This window comes from Pinus tabuliformis, chromosome 7 (genome assembly GCF_031772625.1).
Source record: "Pinus tabuliformis cultivar Carrire ecotype Pingquan chromosome 7, CPIR1, whole genome shotgun sequence".
Lineage (NCBI taxonomy): Eukaryota > Viridiplantae > Streptophyta > Pinopsida > Pinales > Pinaceae > Pinus > Pinus tabuliformis.
The window spans coordinates 534407028-534426631 of NC_142293.1; the positions used below are offsets into that span (position 1 = coordinate 534407028).

Consider the following 19604-nt stretch of genomic DNA (forward strand, 5'->3'; position numbering starts at 1 on the left):
AAATTTTAAATTTTAAAATAAAATACAACGAAAAAAATAAATTAAAAATAAAAATAATAATAATAAATGCCTCGCTCAGCAAACTACACCACAACAACAACATTTCCTTGCATTCATCACACCAACAAACTATTACATATATTATTGTTGAACAACTTCCTAAAAAAAAAGAACAGCTAACCAACCAAGTCTAAATGAAACAAACAATTTAACCTTACACACCGCTTATATTTATGAGAAAATCTTCTGAACATTTCTCTATTATTTTAACAAATTACACTAAATTTTAAAATAAAATAATGAAAAACAAAAATATGTGTTTTATTAAAAATTAATTTATTTCATAGAAGTTTAATTCATTTCATACATTTTCCCATTAATGAATCCCAACATCCAAATCAATTCTTTCACTAACATTGTTATTGTTATCGAATTAGTAGTAATAATCTCCCCCTGGGGAATTGAGATAAGGTACCCAAATAACTTAAGAAATCTCAATTTTCGGGTATTTGTACTTCAATATAAGTAACAAAATTGTCAAATCAAAAGAAAAGGAAAAACACGTAAACAATAGTGATTAAGAAGCATCACTTTGCTATTTTCAAGGACACGTAACATGGTTATTAGCATTTAGGGAAACTCAAATTTCATCTTGAAATATAAAATTCAGATTAAAACACTAAACAAATAATTTTGATGATAGCAAAAGCTTTTAAATGGTTAACATACATTAAAAAAATGATACATTTATATTCAAAACTTTAAAAAATAAAAAATTACTATCAAATTTCTATTCATCGCCCATGGCTAACTCAAGAGCATAGTCGTCTCTGTCCTGAAAAATATTTGAAAAAAAAAAAATTCAATTTCAAAATATTAACCATTATAATAAAATCTCAAATCTCAAAAATAGTCAATATCCATATCAAATACTAAAGCAACCAATATCATAAAAGCTCAAAAATAACCCATCAAAAGAATGTTGGAATGAAGTCATGCAAAATGCTACATTGTTTAACTCATGTCCATATTGCATATCACTTCATTACCCTACGTAACAATGTGGCTTGTAATTACTGCCGAAACAACAATCAAACAAATGTTGGTATGAAGTCCTGCATAATGCTACACTTTTCAAGTCATGTCCATGTTTCATATTACACATCTCAAGTGAATTCATCTAATCCAAATGGGGATTTCAATTTTTTTTATGAATTGGAATCAGAAATATGAGTAGGGACAACAAAACAGATAATGCAAGGAAGTCATTTTATTCTTTTTTGGCAAATGCAAGTAGCCTTAAGAGCAAGATGCTCTTAAAGCAAGTTCCAATACAATTCAATCTTCAACATCACCCAGCGTTCTACCCTTGTTTAAAATCCCATTCAAGTGCAACCTCCTATAAAGGAACCTTGTCTATCTCCTTCAAAAGCGAGTAGTCCAAAAAAAAAAATATTCCCAAACTCTTGTTGTTCAACACCGAAATGAACCTCATGGGCCCCTATGGATGTTAAATCCAAATGGATAGTTTGAACTGCAAACTAACAAAAGCGAAGAGCCCAAATCTCCTTCTTCAATAAAGCAATAGTTCAAGACAGGTCCTTCCTTACATCTTAAAGTATTATAAGGATGTGGCAATGAGATCTCTAGAAAGATGGGTCTACACCTTCGGTGATTATGTGTTGAGTAACAATTTCAGTAGCTTGAGTATGGGATTAATCCTTGAATGGAGATATTTTTTAATATATTGGAATGTTTAAGGGATGACTACATTGAGTCATAAGATGTTTGTTAGAAGTTTGTTGTGGAAATACAAACCTAATGTGCTTCTTTTGCAAGCGGTAAAGTCTATTAGTTTTAATTTAAGATGTCAAATGAGAAACTATTGGAATAACCCATTTTTGGATTTGGCCCACAAAAAAGGATTGGGGGAGTAGTTCTCACCATCTTACAATTTTTGCCAAAGCTTTGTTGTTGGGTATGGTTTAGGTCCATCTAATAGGTGTTTGTGCGTTGTGGTTTTGCTCAAGGACAACGTCATTGGTTTTTTTTCAAGCTATTCTCACAACTCTAGTATTGAAAGATGCACTGTTAAGGATTGGATGGCCCCATCGTTAAGAGATGAAGAATGGATCCTTAGGGATTATTTCAACATAGTAGAATGGGTAAGGTATAGAGTGTTAGTTTTTGGTAGCAGCGGATTGGTATTCTAGTCTCTATTGATCCAAGTTGACCCAACTCCCGGATTTAACCAAGATCTTTTTCTTTCATGATGTGATTATAATTGCATTTAAAATAGCACAAAGGAACAAATATGCATGATGTAAAGAAGAAAGAGCATGACAAGAATCAACAACATGAAATAACAAGACATTGATAACGGAGTTTGTCCAGGAGGGACTACATCTCTAAGCTCCGATGACAGGATGGTGTAGGCCGCTGCATTAAGTGTTGTCATAAGTGATGATGTACATAGGTGGTGGCGTCGCTATCATACAAGGAAAATGCCCTCATGCAGGAATGGCTCCAAGAGATGTTCCGCTACAAGAACTCTCAGTCAAAAAGGACTCCTATCAGTATGACATGAACTCATGCATGATGATAATGAGCATCCCGTCAACATGGCATAAAAGGGATCTCAATGCAAACATACATGGCGACACATGAGTATCCCATCAACATAACAACAAAGGGATCTCAAACAAAACATGACAAATCATGACAACAAGTACATCCCACAAATGATTCCCCGTCACATCAAATAGAAATCATGAAACAAGTAGGAAACAAGATCCCACATCGAACGTCAAATAGGGATCTGTGCAGCACAATGCACAGTAAAAAGAAGTACATGAACACACTGCATATACCTCACATCTTGGGGCCATCTGAAGAAGAGGATGTCAAACTACTGAAGTTGGTCGTACCATCAATCTCGCGGCATCGAATCTCATGGAAGGACTGCTCGCATGTTGAATTCTAGCACCTACACTCCACTTTGAAAAGTGGCCGAAAAATGAAATGATCAAATGGAAAATCTGAATGCACCATTAGATTTGTGGCGTCGAATATGTAAAATCAACTATCAAATTTCCGAGTTCTGAGAAAATGAAAATCTGGGGCTCAATGAATCTTTTAGATTCCCCCTAGATTCCTCAAAGATTCCCTCCCCTAGGTCCTCTAAAAATCTGTTGCTCAGATCAGGAAACTAACTGTGCCATCAAATTCGTGTCGCTGAGAGGTGTAATATCGACATAAAATTTGTCCAATTTGGACACTGCAAAAATTTCAACCTCCTGAAAATTTCGCTCAATCATGGTTCTGCCTGCCTCTTCTCTGGACTCATGGTACCCCCTACAATTAATTAAAAAAATCGCGCCTTGATTTCCGTGTGCACTCTTGGCTCCCCATGCTTGGGCGCACTAACGAAATGAGGGTTTATATAAATTTTTGGGCAGATTGTTCAATAAAGCCCAACTGACCCGTTGGTAAAAGAAGGCAATTAGTTATGGGGAGGTCGGGGGATCAAATCCCGCCTCCCCAAAAATCCATGTAAAAGTTTTATTTGGGCGCATTTACAACCGTTTGATTTTTGGTATGTCGTTAAGTGTTGCATTAAATGGCGGAAGGGAGTGAGGACCGTTCTATTTAAAACAGGCGGCAATGTTTTTGATTGGGTCGTTGCAATTTGAATAGACTCATGGGGTAGCCCGCTTGGGGGCCGGCCACGTGGGTCGAGCGGGTTCAACCCCCGCCGGCACCCTTAACAAATCTTTCGGCAACATTTTTGGGTTCCCTTTTATGTTGTTTGGGTGGTGGTCCCACTATGGGTGGCGAGTCCTCCGAGGGTGGCCCGCACCCCATTATTAATATGGTACTTGGTTGTTGTGGGGGCGGCCGGCGGGGTCATGGCTGCCGGCCTATAAATGTTATATAGAGGTCGCACAAAGGGTTCGGCGGGGTCATGGCCGCCGACCCAAAAATAAAATTTGTTTTTAATATTTTAAATGTGCAATTGGGAAGGGAGGTGACATTGAATGGTTAAGGCCCTCTATAACAGTTTCTTTGTATCGGAACACAATCACCCCGCCAAAACCTCTCTATCCGGAGTTTTAAGCAGGTCTCAAGCCTTTGTTTATGACTTTATTTAAGTCTTCCCTATAAATCCTTCTATCGGGAATTAAAAACCCTTCAGCACCTCTACATATCCCCTTAACCACATATATATATCAACCTTTCCCTCTTAAAACATTGGTTAATATATATATTTACACATAAACCCTTTCATCAGCGCTTTTCCTTATAAAATCCGTTAACAAAGGAATTAACTACAAAACATACCTTTTCCACCTTTAGTATGACTTTTGCACATATTCCTAGGTTGTCCCTTTATCGCAATCGCTATCGGCTATTGGGACTTTCGCAAGCCACATTACACATGTGCCTCATCACCCCTTCCCCTCCGATATGGGACTATCGGAAGTGTTTCAACACTTTAACATAATACAAAGGGAATACATGAAATTTTCGCTCCGAACACATACAGCGGACTTCAAATTCATTAGACCCGCCACTATATTTATCGTCGGGTCCATATCTTATTGCTCCACAGCGCTGCTCCGACCTCCGCCTTCTCCAATCACCAATTTATTGCTATCGGTGTATCGGCATTCCATTGTACTGCCCTTGACTGCTTCAAAGTGCCGATATGCGATTTAGTGATTATATCTAGGTCGTCGATCTGGACTCTCGATCCGACGGTCCAGGATCCATCGCGTTATCGCAATCGCTCTTTATATAGTCGGACCCCTATCACTTCAAAGTGTCGATCCGATCAGTCCTTATGGACCCGATATGGATTAGACCACTCTCTATAATAATTCAAGTCCAGAACTCAATTCCGACTGTGTTTTGCACCGTTTCTTAGTGTAAAATAGGTTTTACACTTGCAGGACTTAATCTTTATAAATAATTCCTCCAATGTGATATTTCACCTTCCTCTTCAGCGACATCATCTAGACCGTTGATCTTTCAAATCAAACAACTCCTGTGCATGCCTCTTCACTTCACTGTTCATCCCTTTTACTTGATTTTTCCGCGATTTCTTCAATTTTACTTCTGTGGTTTGGTTCTTCTGAAGGTTCCTGTCCTCTGCTATTTCGCTTTGCTCTCTCCCTCCTGGCTTAACTTCGCATGCCCTTTGATCACTGTCCTCTTGATCCTTCGAATGGATTCAATGATCCATTGCAAATCTCTGTATCATTTTCTCCCTCTGCGTGCTCTGCAGAACTCTGCCTGCAACCCCTGTTACAGAACCTACGAGTTCAAATACAATTCAACACTCGAAACACGCATTCCCACTTGAAATTGGGTTGATTGTATTAATAAACATCAACAATGATTACAGAATGAGACCTCTGTCTCACACATGCCTATTCTTCACTATTGTGGCCTCTCTCTTTGACTCTGCCCGTAGGCTTACATATATGCCAAGAGTTCTATTGAATTATCCTAGTTCGACTCCTATATCTACTGAACCGACTCCTAAATCCTCTGTCCATTATGTCCACTTCTAATTAGTTAATTTGTAAAGTCTCTCCTTAGTTCCTCAAATCATGAACTGTTCTAAGAGTCCTAATTGATTTTAGGCTCTTTTGTCATTATTGCCACTCATGTTCTCATTTATTTGAGAGCACTTACAACTTCCTCCATTATCTAATTAATTCACTTAAAAGCCTAATATTACACTAATTTGTCACTTAGGAATCCAACTTCCTAAAAATACATGACCCCCTATGTCTACTTAATTACAATGATTTTCTCTTGGGTGAATGCTCCTGCATCAGACTCCCAAAGTAGAAAATATTCATGATCTCCTGATCATGTGTCTTCTGATCTTTGTCTTCCTAGATCCCACACTTTGTTCTGTAACTATCCACATGCTTTGTTCCCTTGTTGTTGTTGTACTTCTGTTGTCTTTTGCTCCATCTTCTTCTTCTTGTCAATCAGATTCAAGTTCTGATTGATCTTTCTTCCTGTTGCTATCATTTTCCTCCATTTGGACTGCTTCATCATCAGCTCCCACATTTCTTCAATCTCTGTCTCCAGTACATCTTTGGACTGGTTCATATTCTGCTTCATATTTCTGCCTCCTTCTCTTTGCTTCAGGTTGTTGTTGCTGTCCACTAGTTCTTCAATCTGCTGTTGGTTACTTTCTCTTTGTAGCTGCTGGTTTATTTTACTTACTTCATCTTTTGCCTTGGTTGCTTTACTGACTCTTATGCTGACTTTTTCTTTGCTTGCTCCAACTTTTGGTTTTCTTGCTGCCTCCCTATCATCCTTACCCTCTTGCACTGAATCATGACTGTTTAGCACTCTCTCCAGCAATTTAACATCCCTGCTCCATGGATTGAATTCTTCCACAGAATCTCCTTCTTTCATCTTTAAGTGGCTTAGCTGTGCCAAATCTTCTCTAGCATTTGCAACAAAACCTGCACTCACAAAACACTTGTTAAAATTAAAAACACAAGGCTGTTGTGCCTTGTTTTCCTTTGGCAACAATTTAGTTTGTTACACTGTTTCTTTCTCCTTTGTCGGTACATCAAAAGAATTCATGAGACTGTCCATTAGTCTCTCTACCACAGTTTGTTACACTGTTTCTTTCTCCTTTGTCAGTACATCAAAAGAATTCATGAGACTGTCCATTAGTCTCTCTACCACACCATTTGTCCTAATGATGCCTTTCTGCTCTTGTTCACCATAGTGAACTCTTTCTTTTGCAGTGTCAATCTGCTGAACTTTCATATCCATCTCCTTTTTCTTATGATTGTCATTCATGACAATTCTTTTGTCTTCCTTTTTCAGCAATCTATCTTGAACATCTATCCTCTGTCTTTCCAACTCCCTTCTTTGAAAATCTAATTTTCTATATAACTCAACAATTTTAATTGGAGTAGATTTTGGAAATTTCACACAGTTCTCCATACCTTCCTTTGTTATGGATAGATCATCAGATGTCCTTTCTCCCTTTGCTAAGTCTTTTTCATAGACTTCTTCTTCCTTAACATCTTTCAGTAGATGTCCTTCTTCTTCAGTACATTTTGCCTTGCTGTCCCCCTGTAACTCTTCTCCCAGAGTTATTCTTGTCTTATCATCTTCATTAACATTCTCTTGTATTGTTTTTCATCAATAACATTAATCAAACTCATTTGATTACCTTTCTGAGACAATATTTCTTCATTCTTCATCAGAATAAGATCCTGATTCCTCATTTCTATGACAGCTTCTATAGACTCATCCATAGACCTTTTCTTCTGTATGCAGTCAAATTCCTCCTCTTCTGAAAAGTTTTCTTTGTCACTTTTTGCTTCTAGAGCTTCATCTCCTCTGGAAATATTTTCAAAAGGCTGCTTTTCTCCTGCAATATCTGCCATCATACACAAACTATCAATTTTAAAATTATAAGACCCTATGGTCCCACTTGATGGTTCAGCCATCATATCTCCTTGTTGTTCTAAATCTTTCATATGATTCAGAAATTCTTCGATGGTCTCTTCTTCAATCTCTTCAAGCCCTTCGCTTGGTTGCTTGATATCTTCCTCCAACTGCATATGAGACCTATCTATCTCATCTTCTTCCAAAACAGAATTTGGATTATACTTGTCTTCTTTCTCCTTTATGACAATATCAGCAAATTGTCCTTCTTTACATGTTTCACCTGCAAACATACACAAATTGTCAGATTTAAAACCATGTGACCCCTTGGCCTCACTTGAAGTTTCAATCTTCAAGTCTTCATCTTCACTTTCTCCCAGAATTTCTCCTTGTTCAGGTTCACAAATGTACTCTTCCATTTCCAACTCAGCGTCCTTGAGTTTTTCCCTCAGCCACTTTACTTGCTTTTGCTGTAGCCTTTTCTGCATCTCATGCCATTCCACTAGTTTCTTCCTCAAGACCCAACCTAGTCTTTGGTCTTCTTCAAGTATACTCCTTAATGCATAGAGTTGTTCTTTTAACTCTGCAACTTCTTTTTTAATCTCCTCTTGACTCATCCTCTTGCTATTTCCTTTGGCAACCTTCTTCTCATATCCTCTGTTGTGGCTTCTCTCTGAACCTCTGTTATGACTATCAGTAGTTATCTTCTTCTCTTCTTTCTTCATGAGCTTCTCACTCATCTGCAACAAGCTTCTGCTACAACTAGTCCTCCTGGCTGCAATCTTACCTCACTAAGCTCTCCTCACTCAATCTTTTGGTACGCACGGTCCTCTATTTGGAACCTCCTCTTGAGCAACACCTTTGCTCCTTTTAGGCTTTTGCAATCTCTCACTCTCTCTTGAGAACACTTCAGCTGTCCTCTCTGTCCAATTTCTTGTTGGATTCTTCAAGTTCACTGCCACTTCTCTTTTAGAGTATTCTCCTTACTCTGTCTTCAAGAACTCATCTGGTTCTCCTTTCACAGCTTCTCTTGTTGTCACCTATGCATATCAATGTATAAACACACATTCTCAATTTAAAGCAGAACATATCATATTACCTCACTTTCAAGATCTCAACATGATCTTGTTTCACCATTCCACCTGTACTTTGAATGGATTGTCCTCTGTTCCTTGCATCTGCAAGTTCTACTACACATCACCTCTGTGTGTCTTCCTTCTGTCAGATTAGAATTTGATCCTTCCTCGCCTGCATAAACACCTTAACACATAACTCTACTTTTAATTCTTTCACATAGATTTTTTTTTTTTTTTTAAACCCCAACGGTTTTAATTACAATTCTACTTTGATACCACTAATGGTGCAGGGAAAGACCCGCACATACCCACAATATGCAAGAATCTGCATAAATGCATCTATCACAGGTGTTTGACTCTTCAAAGGAGTCAAAACTTTAGTACATTGAATGGTTAAGGCCCTCTATAACAGTTCCTTTGTATCGGAACACAATCACCCTGCCAAAACCTCTCTATCCGAACTTTTAAACAGGTCTCAAGCCTTTGTTTATGACTTTATTTAAGTCTTCCTTCTAAATCCTTCTATTGGGAATTAAAAACCCTTCAACACCTTTACATATCCCCTTAACCGCATATATATCAACCTTTCCCTCTTAAAACATTGGTTAATATATATATTTACACATAAACCCTTTCATCGGCGCTTTTCCTTATAAAATCCGTTAACAAAGGAATTAACTACAAAACATACCTTTTCCGCCTTCCATATGACTTTTGCACAAATTCCGAGGCTATTCCTCTATCGCAATCGCTATCGGCTATCGGGACTTTTGCAGGCCACATTACACATGTGCCTCATCACCCCTTCCCCTCCGATATGCGACTATCGGAAGTGTTTCAACACTTTAACATAATACGAAGGGAATACATGGAATTTCTGCTCCGAACACATATAGCGGACTTCAAATTCATTAGACCCGCGACTATATTTATCGTCGGGTCCATATCTTATCGCTCCACAGCGCTGCTCCGACCTCTGCCTTCTCCAATCGTCGATTTATCACTATCGGCGTATCGACGTTCCATTGTACTGCCCTTGACTGCTTCAAAGCGTCGATATGCGATTTAGCGATTATATCTGGGTCGTCAATCTGGACTCTCGATCCGACGGTCTAGGATCCATCGCATCATCGCAATCGCTCTTTATATAGTCGGACCCCTATCACTTCAAAGCGTTAATCTAATCAATCCTTATGGACCCGATATGGATTAGACCACTCTCCATAATAATTCAAGTCCATAACTCAATTCTGACTGTGTTTTGCGCCGTTTCTTAGTGTAAATTGGGTTTTACACTTGCGGGACTTAATCTTTATAATGAATTCCTCCAATGCGATATTTCACCTTCCTCTTCAATGAAATCATCTGGATTGTTGTTGTGCATGCCTCTTCACTTCACTGTTTGTCCTTTTTACTTGATTTTACCGCGATTTCTTCAATTTTACTTCTGTGGTTTGGTTCCTCTGAAGATTCCTGTCCTCTGCTATTTAGCTTTGCTCTCTCCCTCCTGGCTTAACTTCGCATGCCCTTTGATCATTGTTCTCTTGATCCTTCGAATGGATTCAATGATCCATTGCAAATCTCTGTATCATTTTCTCCCTCTGCGTGCTCTACAAAACTCTGCCTGCAACCCATGTTACAGAACCTACGAGTTCAAATACAATTCAATACTCGAAACACGCATTCCCACTTGAAATTGGGTTGATTGTATTAATAAACATCAACAATGATTACAGAATGGGACCTTTGTCTCACACAGGCCTATTCTTCACTATTGTGGCCTCTCTCTTTGACTCTGCCCGTAGGCTTACATATATGCCAGGAGTTCTGTTGAACTATCCTGGTTCGACTCCTATATCTACTGAACCGACTCCTAAATCCTCTATCCATTATGTCCACTTCTAATTAATTAATTCCTAAAGTCTCTCCTTAGTTCCTCGAATCATGAATTGTTCTAAAAGTCCTAATTGATTTTAAACTTTTTTGTCATTATTGCCACTCATGTTCTCATTTATTCGAGAGCACTTACAACTTCCTCCATTATCTAATTAATTCACTTAAAATCCTAATATTACACTAATTTGTCACTTAAGAACCCAACTTCCTAAAAATACATGACCCCCTATGTCTACTTAATTACAATGATTTTCTCTTGCGTGAATGCGTCTCTCCTTAGTTCCTCGAATCATGAAATGTTCTAAGAGTCCTAATTGATTTTAGGCTCTTTTGTCATTATTGCCACTCATGTTCTCATTTATTCGAGAGCACTTACAACTTCCTCCATTATCTAATTAATTCACTTAAAAGCCTAATATTACACTAATTTGTCACTTAGGAATCCAACTTTCTAAAAATACATGAACCCCTATGTCTACTTAATTACAATGATATTCTCTTGGGTGAATACTCATGCATCACTTGGGGTCGGTCAAACTGTAGGACATTTGAACTTGGCCCACGGCCCAGCTTATACCAAAATTTTGACTGGCTCGTTCTCCCTCATACAAGCTCGGATTGATGAACCATTCACACCGCTGAAATCAGGACAACAAGATATACGCTCTGGTCTTGGTTCGAAAGCATTCTGATCACTTTGATTTTTGAGCTTCAATAAGCCCTCTTTGTCTTGTGTGTGTCTCTGGAGCCACCTGGATCAATCCTCCCCACTTAGGAGCCTTTGGTTTTCCAAAAGCATGAAAAATAATCTACAACTTCTATGTACCTTGTCTGCATCACAAGCGTCCTTGAGAAGGTCTCGCTTCCATCTCCTTCACCTTGTTCTTCGAAGCCTTAAGCGATGAGCCGACACCTGCAACCTGTAGTACATTGTTTTTGCAAATTACATGCTTGACTTTTATGACCAACTAATGACCCAAGCATCTCATACTTGCCACAAGTTTATAACACATACTCAGTGGTCAAGTTTACACCGAAATGGACACAATACCACAGTTACGAAAACAAAGCCAACATATCATTGTTTCTCCAACGAGTGATGAAAAACACATCATCACTGCAACACATGATTTACAAAGATAAGGCCAAACACTATTTTTGCTTTGACAAGTGATGGAAACACAACATCACTTTCACAGTTTATCATGCAACTCAAAATAAGACCAGACATCATTATTGCTTAACAAGTGATGGAAAACACATCATCACTTTTACATTTTAAAATGCAACAAATGATTTACAAAAGCACAACCATGACAAGCTAACATATCTAGAAACCATTTTTCACTTATCGTTGTGAATGGGTCATTCCCTTGTGGTGGTTTTTCTTGTCGAACAATTGTTTCACTTGGTTCATGCATCGACACTTTGTCTTTAAGGCGTTGTTCTTGATGGAGCCTCCAACAAGTGGCTCTTTGATGGCCACTTCTGTCGCAATGACTGCAATAGGTCTTCTTCCTCCAGATCTGCTTAACATGCTTCTTTACCTACTATTGAGGGGGTCTTTCATGCCACCTCCTTTTGGGTGCTGCTATTCCTTTCCAACACTTAGAAAATGTATGGTTATGTAATCCACAAAAGGTTCATATTTTTCGATTCCATGATTTACGTTCATCCTTAACAACATGATTATAATCGAAATGAACATCTGAATATCGAAACTGGTTATACCTTTCCTTGTTGTTGTTGGTGTCATTATGGTAATGAGAGCTTGCCTTAGCTCTTCCCCTGCAATGGGCACCGCCATGGGATGATGGGGATGTGTTCCCATCATTCTCTTTCCTTGACGATTTCAACGACATCTCAGAAGAATCTGACACCTTCGAGCATTCTCCCTCAGTGTATCTCAAGCCTGCAAATTGAGGTCTCTACACAACCTCCAATGGTTGAGTTATGCCTTGGTTATTAACACCAAGTTATTTTTCCTCCTCGTGCCTCATCCTGGTAAGGAGCCTCATGTTTGTCCCTGTAATTGGGATCTCCAAATCTCCAATAGAAATCATACTATGTGAAGACGAAACTAAAAGGAAATCAACATCTTTTACCTCCTCTATCGATTTGGAAAGAACTGATGAGGGTTTCTCATCATCTGTTGTTGTTGGTTCGCTAGCTGTCTCAGCGTGTTCCCCACCTTCCTTTTTGACATACCCAAGTCCTGTCTGACGGGGTAATTCTTCTACTTTGATGGGTTGACAATGCCTTGGTCATTAACGCCCAAGCCTTTCCCTTCATAATCCATTTTCATCAACACTTTGGAGCTAATTCTTGTGGTATGATTTTTAAAAACAACGAAATCATCATCATGACACATACATGAATTCAGAGAATTACTTTTTACCTCGCATGGGTCACGCTGTAGCATTTCCAAGGCCTCGTCCTTAGCTTGCAACTGTTGACTTCATTCGACTCACAGCTAAGCTAAGGACGACCATCAAGAAGAATAAGGGAGAAGATGTGACTTCATATCTCACCAAAGTTCATTCTGTCAGAGATGAACTAGTTGCAGTTGGAGAAAAGTCATGTGATGGCGAGCTAGTGTACATAGCACTCAATGAGCTTTCTAAGGAATGGTGAATGTTCATCCATGTGATTTCAGGATGAGACAAACTGCCCGATTGAGACCAAATATGGAGTGATTTCACTTAAGAGGAGCTTAGGCTCAGCTTAGTTGATGGCACCAGCAGCAACGGCAAGGTACCGAAGGTTGAGAGGGAGCAAGAGAACGTTTCCTTAGCAAGGAAAGGAAAAGAAAAGAAGGGCTCCAACAAGGGACTTAGCTTGAAAGGAAAGAATAGCAAGAAGAAGGACCTATCAAAGGTCAAGTGCTATTGTTATCATGGGTTTGCCCATTATACCAATGATTGTCCTCTCAGGAAGAAGAAGGGAAAGGAGCAAGTTGCAACTTTAACATATGCATATGAGCTCTCTACCATGATGGAGCAAGAGTTCGAATTGATCGCTTCCCTGACTAGCTCGACTTCATAGGATATCTGGTACATAGATAGTGGAGCATCATTTCACATGACTAGAGTTAGGGAGTACTTCTCCAGTTACAAGGAGGAGGAGGTCAGATAAAACATTCAGATGGGGAACAAGTCCAAGTGCACCCCTGTAGCACGAGGAATTGTTTTATTTCGGCGAGAGAACAACAAGCATATACCTATCCATTATGTGTTGCATGTGCCAAACTTAGGGATGAATTTTATCTTTGTATCTGGGGTACAATATTCTCTTTAGAGGGGCAAAGGTGTTATTGGAGCAGAAGGATTGGAGATCACCTACAATAGTTGGGGTGAGGAGCGATCGATTATATAGGTTGCAGATGGACACGCCCAAGGCACTAGTTAGCAACAATAGTCCAAGAGACTAGGGAGAGCTATGGCATAGGAAGATGGGCCATATTCATCATGGATCACTGAGATTTCTTTATGAGACATTGATAGGTGTTCTGGAGGTGAGCACAAAGCATGATGATGTGCACAGAGGATGTGTGTTGGGGAAGTTTTCTAAGGCATCTTTTCCAAGGAGTGACAGTAGAACACAAGGGATTCCAAGACTTTGTACATTCAAACATATGTGGGTTGATGTCGATGAAATCTCTCAAAGGGTACAAGTACTTTTGTACTTTTATCGATGATTTCTCTAGGAAGACCTAGATCTATTTCTTGAAGTCCAAGGATGAGGTCTTCATTTGCTTTCAGGAGTTTAAGGATCTAGTGGAGAATGCAACATGTAGAAAGGATATGAACTCTTTGGTTAGATATTGGAGGTGAGTACACTAGCAAATAATTCCATGAGTTTTGTACCAAGGCAAGAATCGGGAGAGAGTGGACCATTCCTTACAAGCCATAGCAGAATGGGGTCGCTGAGAGGAAGAACAAGTCGATTTTAGAGGACGCACAAGCAATGCTATATGACTAGGATATCCCACGTTATTTATGGGCAGAGGCATGTAGTACAATGGTTTATATTTAGAACAATGTCCCACATAAAGTGCTTGGCAAGATGACTCTTGAGGAGGCTTTCATCGAGAAGAAGCCAGATGTCAGTCATTTCAGGATATCTGGCTACCTAGCGTATTGTCACATTCCAAGGGAAACACGTTCGAAGCTAGACCAAATTGTAGAGTGAGGTTACTTCGTTGGCTACAATGAAACCTCGAAGGAATATAGGATCTTCATCCTAGGAGCCAGGAGGATTATAGTCAGGCGGGATGTCCAGTTCACGATAGAGCCAAAGATAGCACATTGGGTAGTAGCAGAACATGTGTTGTGGTATTTGTGTGGCACGATCAAGTATGTGACCAAGTATGGTGTCAAATTGGTAGGCTATACTGATTCAAACTAGGTAGGGAACACAATAGATCGGAAAAGCACTTCAAGGTGTTGCTTCAACATGGGATCGGGAGTTGTTTCTTGGTACAGTAGGAAGCATAATTGTTTGGCATTGAGTTTAGCCGAGGCAGAGTACACAGTGGCAAGCATGGCTACATGTGAGGCCATATGGCTTCAAAGGTTGTTGGTAGCCTTTTTTGGTTAGAGGGTAGAGACTACAATGATACACTGCGACAATCAAAGTTGCATAAAGTTGTTAGAGAATCTGGTGTTTCATGACAGGTCCAAACAGATAGACATCAGATACCACATCATCAGGGATTGTGTAGAGTGTAGGATAGTCCAGCTACAGTATATACCTACAGATGAGCACGTAGAAGATATTCTGACGAAGGTTTTGGGGAAGGCGAGGTTCATCTTCTTTAGAGACAAGTTGGGTGTTATGCAGAACACTTTCCTTGCTAAGAGGGAGTGTTATTTTTTGGTAGCAGCGGACAGGTGCTCTAGTCTCAGTGGTGCCAATGAGGCTAAGAAATACATTTTCTCCAATACCCAACATTAATTTCACCAAAAAAGGCCTTAATTATATTTAATTAAGCAGTGAATTAAATTTAACTAAGTCTAACTTAGGGAAATAACTTAATTAATCAGTATTAATTGGAGTAAATTGATTTTGCTCTAAATACTTTCGGAAAAGTCACTTGATGAAGTCAAGATGATCTTAGACATTGCTTGTGATTAGATCATGTTCGTTGATTCATCAACGAGAGATTATAAGAGAATATCAATGGGCATTTGGAGAACACATCGAGACATGCAGTTGCAGTGATAGAAAGGGCTTAAAGGTAGCACAAGAACATCAGTAGCAAGCGTTTCAGCAGAGATTTCCAGAGAGATTCTTCATAGAGATTTCCAAGGAGATTTGGACATTGATTTTTCTGCAGAAAGAGGATGATTTTCAAGTGATGCAGTTGCTCCAACATGGGGTCTGAGTTACCTAAACAGGCAGTGGGAATTGCTCAAAGAGGGGAATTTCTAGAGCAAGGAAATTTGCACATGAGGATCAAGTTTCTAGTTGAGGTCAATACTTTCCAATGGAGGTCAAGATTATTTACCTAACCAATGCGAGTTGCCATGAGGGTCGAGTTTCTCAGCCAGGACACACATGTGAGCTTAAATCAGCTTCAGAGGGAGGCCAAATTGGTTTGGGTGGTTCGAATAGCTTCCACGAGGTCAGGGAGACTTTGCCATGTTACGACAACCAGTTGTAATATTTTTGTTGAAGAATTAATATTTAAAACCCTCATCTACTGAACTGGCTTTCCCTTCGAGGTTTTTCCAAGGGAATTTAGCCAAAACTATTGGCATCCATTATTTGTGTGTGTCCATAGTTTTCTCGGTTCATGTGGTTATGTATTTTTCAATGAAGTTGCAGTTGTCTTTTATTCGGTATTTACTGCAAGTATTTTGCAATTGACAAATAATCTGAAAAGATAGGAGAATAACAACCTGTAATTGTAAGAGTATTAAAAATTTAACATAGAGATGGTGGTGTTGTCAATGACCAAAAAGCAATCATGGACTACGTTAAAGGCTACTTAGTAAGTGCTTGACCCTAATTGGAAGAAGAGCATGAATTTTGTGGGTTGGTTCACATGGTGCAACCTCATGTAAGGGCATGATAGGTTGTTGATGTCTGTAAGTTGGGAAAGTACTTCTACACAGGCCTAAGTGTCTAAGCATGCACGAATTCACCCACAAATCTCCTTAAGACACTTTCTCTAGTGTGAGCAAGTTTCTTTTCTAACTTAGCCTAAGTTTTGACCATGAAATCACATTATTATTATGTTATCTAATTGAGCTAAGTTTAATTATTTTAATGATTATGTTTTAATCTCATCCCCTGATCTCAAGTGAGGCCAAATATAATCTCGGTCATCAATCACTTTAAAGGTTATGGTTAAGGAATTAGCTCAATGTAAAGTTATAAAATCAAGGCTAAGGAGAGGAGAAGATACACCATACAGTAGGACAAGGCATTGAGATAGACATCTCAGCGAGGAGTGTGATACTCTAGTGTGTCAGGTTCGAGGAAGTGCATAAGGGGAGCATTGGATATCCAAACAGCCAAGGGGATCTAGAACGGAACTAGGGCCTGATATGCTAGATCAAACCCAAACCATTATAATCTGTAATTCTCTTAGTTGGGCCATTATCCCAGTAAGGGAGCCCAAGTAAGTTCTAAATGTTAATAAAGAGTTGTTGAATGGGAAAAATCTATTTGTGTAATTGTGATTGACACTAGTTATTTTTACTTATGCTAATTAAATTAAGAATCTAGTTATGCTTTCATTTAGTAGATCTATAATTTACTAGGTCAATGAATTGTTGGATGCTTGGTTTATAGGAAAACTTAACATGGTATCAGATTGAAAACTAATGTTTGAATCACACAGAAGTCAGGTCCATACAAGATCGTTGAGGCTAGGATTGGCCACAATTGTACGAGGAAAAAAATAAATTAATTAATAGGACCATAGGAAATCTGTCATGCATTACATTGGTATAGACACAAAAATTCTAGACAAGGAGGCCGAAAAAAAAATTTGGTTGAGTATCATGACCCAGTCTAAAAAAATCGTACAATGGCCAAAAGGTTAAATAAAAACAAAAAAAGGTAAAAAAAAGGAGGGGACATGACCAACATCCTGAGTGGGTTGTCACACACACTCAGTTGTTAGCATTCAACCGTTGGTCATCATGGCCTGCAAAACGATCTACAGACTATGGAATCAACCGTTGGTCGAATTTTTGAGGGTTGATAGCATCAAAGCAGTCATTAATTGCAAGGATACTAGCAGCACAAGGAGCAAAATCTAAGTGCCAACAAACAAGAAATTGTGGGTCGTTAGAGGACTCTGTCAAGGTAGCAACAAAGCACTGTCAGCTGCCAAGGCAGTGGAAGGAATGGTGACAGCACAAGCTGCAGATATGGCCGACAGCACTACAGCTAGCCTACAGAGAAATAATAGTCTTCAAGCCAAGTCGAAAAGGGGAAAAGGCTTTGTGGCTAGAAGCAACGACCAGCTACAAAAGACGTTGTAGCAATGACACGCAATTCGAGATTGATCAAGGGAACAATAGCTGAGGAGACCAAGGGCCCTTGGCCCAAATGAGAAAATGGTGGTCACAGTGGAGGTGGCTAGCAAGTGGTGTGAATTGGGTAAGAGTCAGTAGAATGTGGGGCAAGTGAATATTGCAACCAATAGTCGGTGCATTTACCATCTAGTCAAGAAAAGGGAGTTAGGTCGTTGACGAGAGTCAAGGCCACTAGCCAACACAGATAGACACAATGAGACATGGATCAAGCAACAGATCAGACACTAAGGGAAATAAAGTGTTGTACTATAGTCAAGACCACAGGCAGAGTTGTAATAAGTCACATACGGAGTCTAGCATCCAACAAGCCAACCAAATAGTGAGTTGGTCAGACTAGCTACAAATCTAGGTAGTAGACTAGAGGTGTGGTTGGGGCTTACAAGAGTGTGATTGTGACCCAAAAGAATTAGCAAAGGTCTTCCCTCAAAAGGAGATAGGAAGATCGTACCAATCAAGGTGTGACAACCAAAACTGTTTCAATTGATTTTCCAATTTTGAGATGACAACAACTAATTTGAGGTTTGAGGAAAAGTTAGAGGGCACTTATAATTTCAGTCCATGGAAGCAGAGAATAGTGTTGGTTCTCATGGAGAATGGCCTATGGGATTTTGTAAAAATCCAAATTACTGCTCCTTCAAATGCTACAACTCTGGTAACCTAGAATTTGAAAGATGTGAAAGCCAGATGTATCATCATGGATGGGATAAAGGATCATGTGATCCCTCATATCAAGAAAGAATAGTGCCTATGATATATGGACCACTCTAATGAATCTATATCAAAGCAATGATCAGAATCAGAAAATGGTGTTGACGGAAAAGCTCAGGAACATCAAGATGATTGAATCAAACATAGTGGCATCATAACTCCCTAGGATTCAGTAAGTTCAAGATGAGCTTGGAGTTATTGGGTTAGTCGCACTAGATGAGGATCTTCTAAGGAAAGTCCTAAGAAACTTCACAAAACCTTGGGCTACCTTTGTGATAGTTGTTCTCGCATAAGATAAACTAATAGATTGGAGCAAATTGAGGGATGACTTCACTCAAAAGGAGATCTATGAGAAATCATTTCTGTGGAGGACAACAAAGGACTAGGGATGATGAGAATCTCACTCTTTACAATGGGGCAACGAGAAGCAAAGGTTCGAGTAGTAGGGGTGACGAGCCAACATCACAACCCAAGAAGAAGAAAGACTTTACTAAGTTCAGGTGCTTTGTCTATTATAAGTCAGGATACTACGCTTCATAGTGTCCAGAGAGGAAGGAGGGAAAAGAGGGTATGCAATTAATTGTAGATGTGTTAGCAGATGCTCGGGAGGAGTTTGCCATGAAGTTTGAAATTGAGTTCACTCATTTTCAACCTTTCCTCATGTTGAAGAAAATGTAACTACGTTCGGTCTTCAAAAATGTAATTTTGATCTTTGTATTTATAAAAGAAAAGAAATACTATTTTGTTATTTATATCGATGAGTTTATTGCTCATTCCATAGGTCTAGCACATGTCAAATTGTTATAGGGAAGTCAAAGAGTCAAAAAGATATGTTGAAGACCCTTAAGGGCATGTTACACCATGTATATTTATGCATTAGAGTCAAAGAAATACCTCCAAGCAAAGTCACAAGTCTCCTCCATGCAACGACATCACT

General features: G+C 39.1%; 1 protein-coding gene across 2 annotated transcripts in view; it reads right to left on the reverse strand.

The window, feature by feature from the left end:
* Positions 1-574: 574 nt before the first annotated feature.
* The window catches only part of FDC2 (2Fe-2S ferredoxin-like superfamily protein), a 267848-nt gene continuing 248818 nt past the window's right edge, over positions 575-19604 (reverse strand). For both annotated transcript variants that reach the window (XM_089456047.1, XM_089456046.1), the window contains one exon: positions 575-835. In XM_089456047.1, coding sequence (XP_089312173.1) covers positions 791-835 — 45 coding nt within the window. In that variant the 3' untranslated portion in view covers positions 575-790. The remainder of the gene's footprint in view (positions 836-19604) is intronic.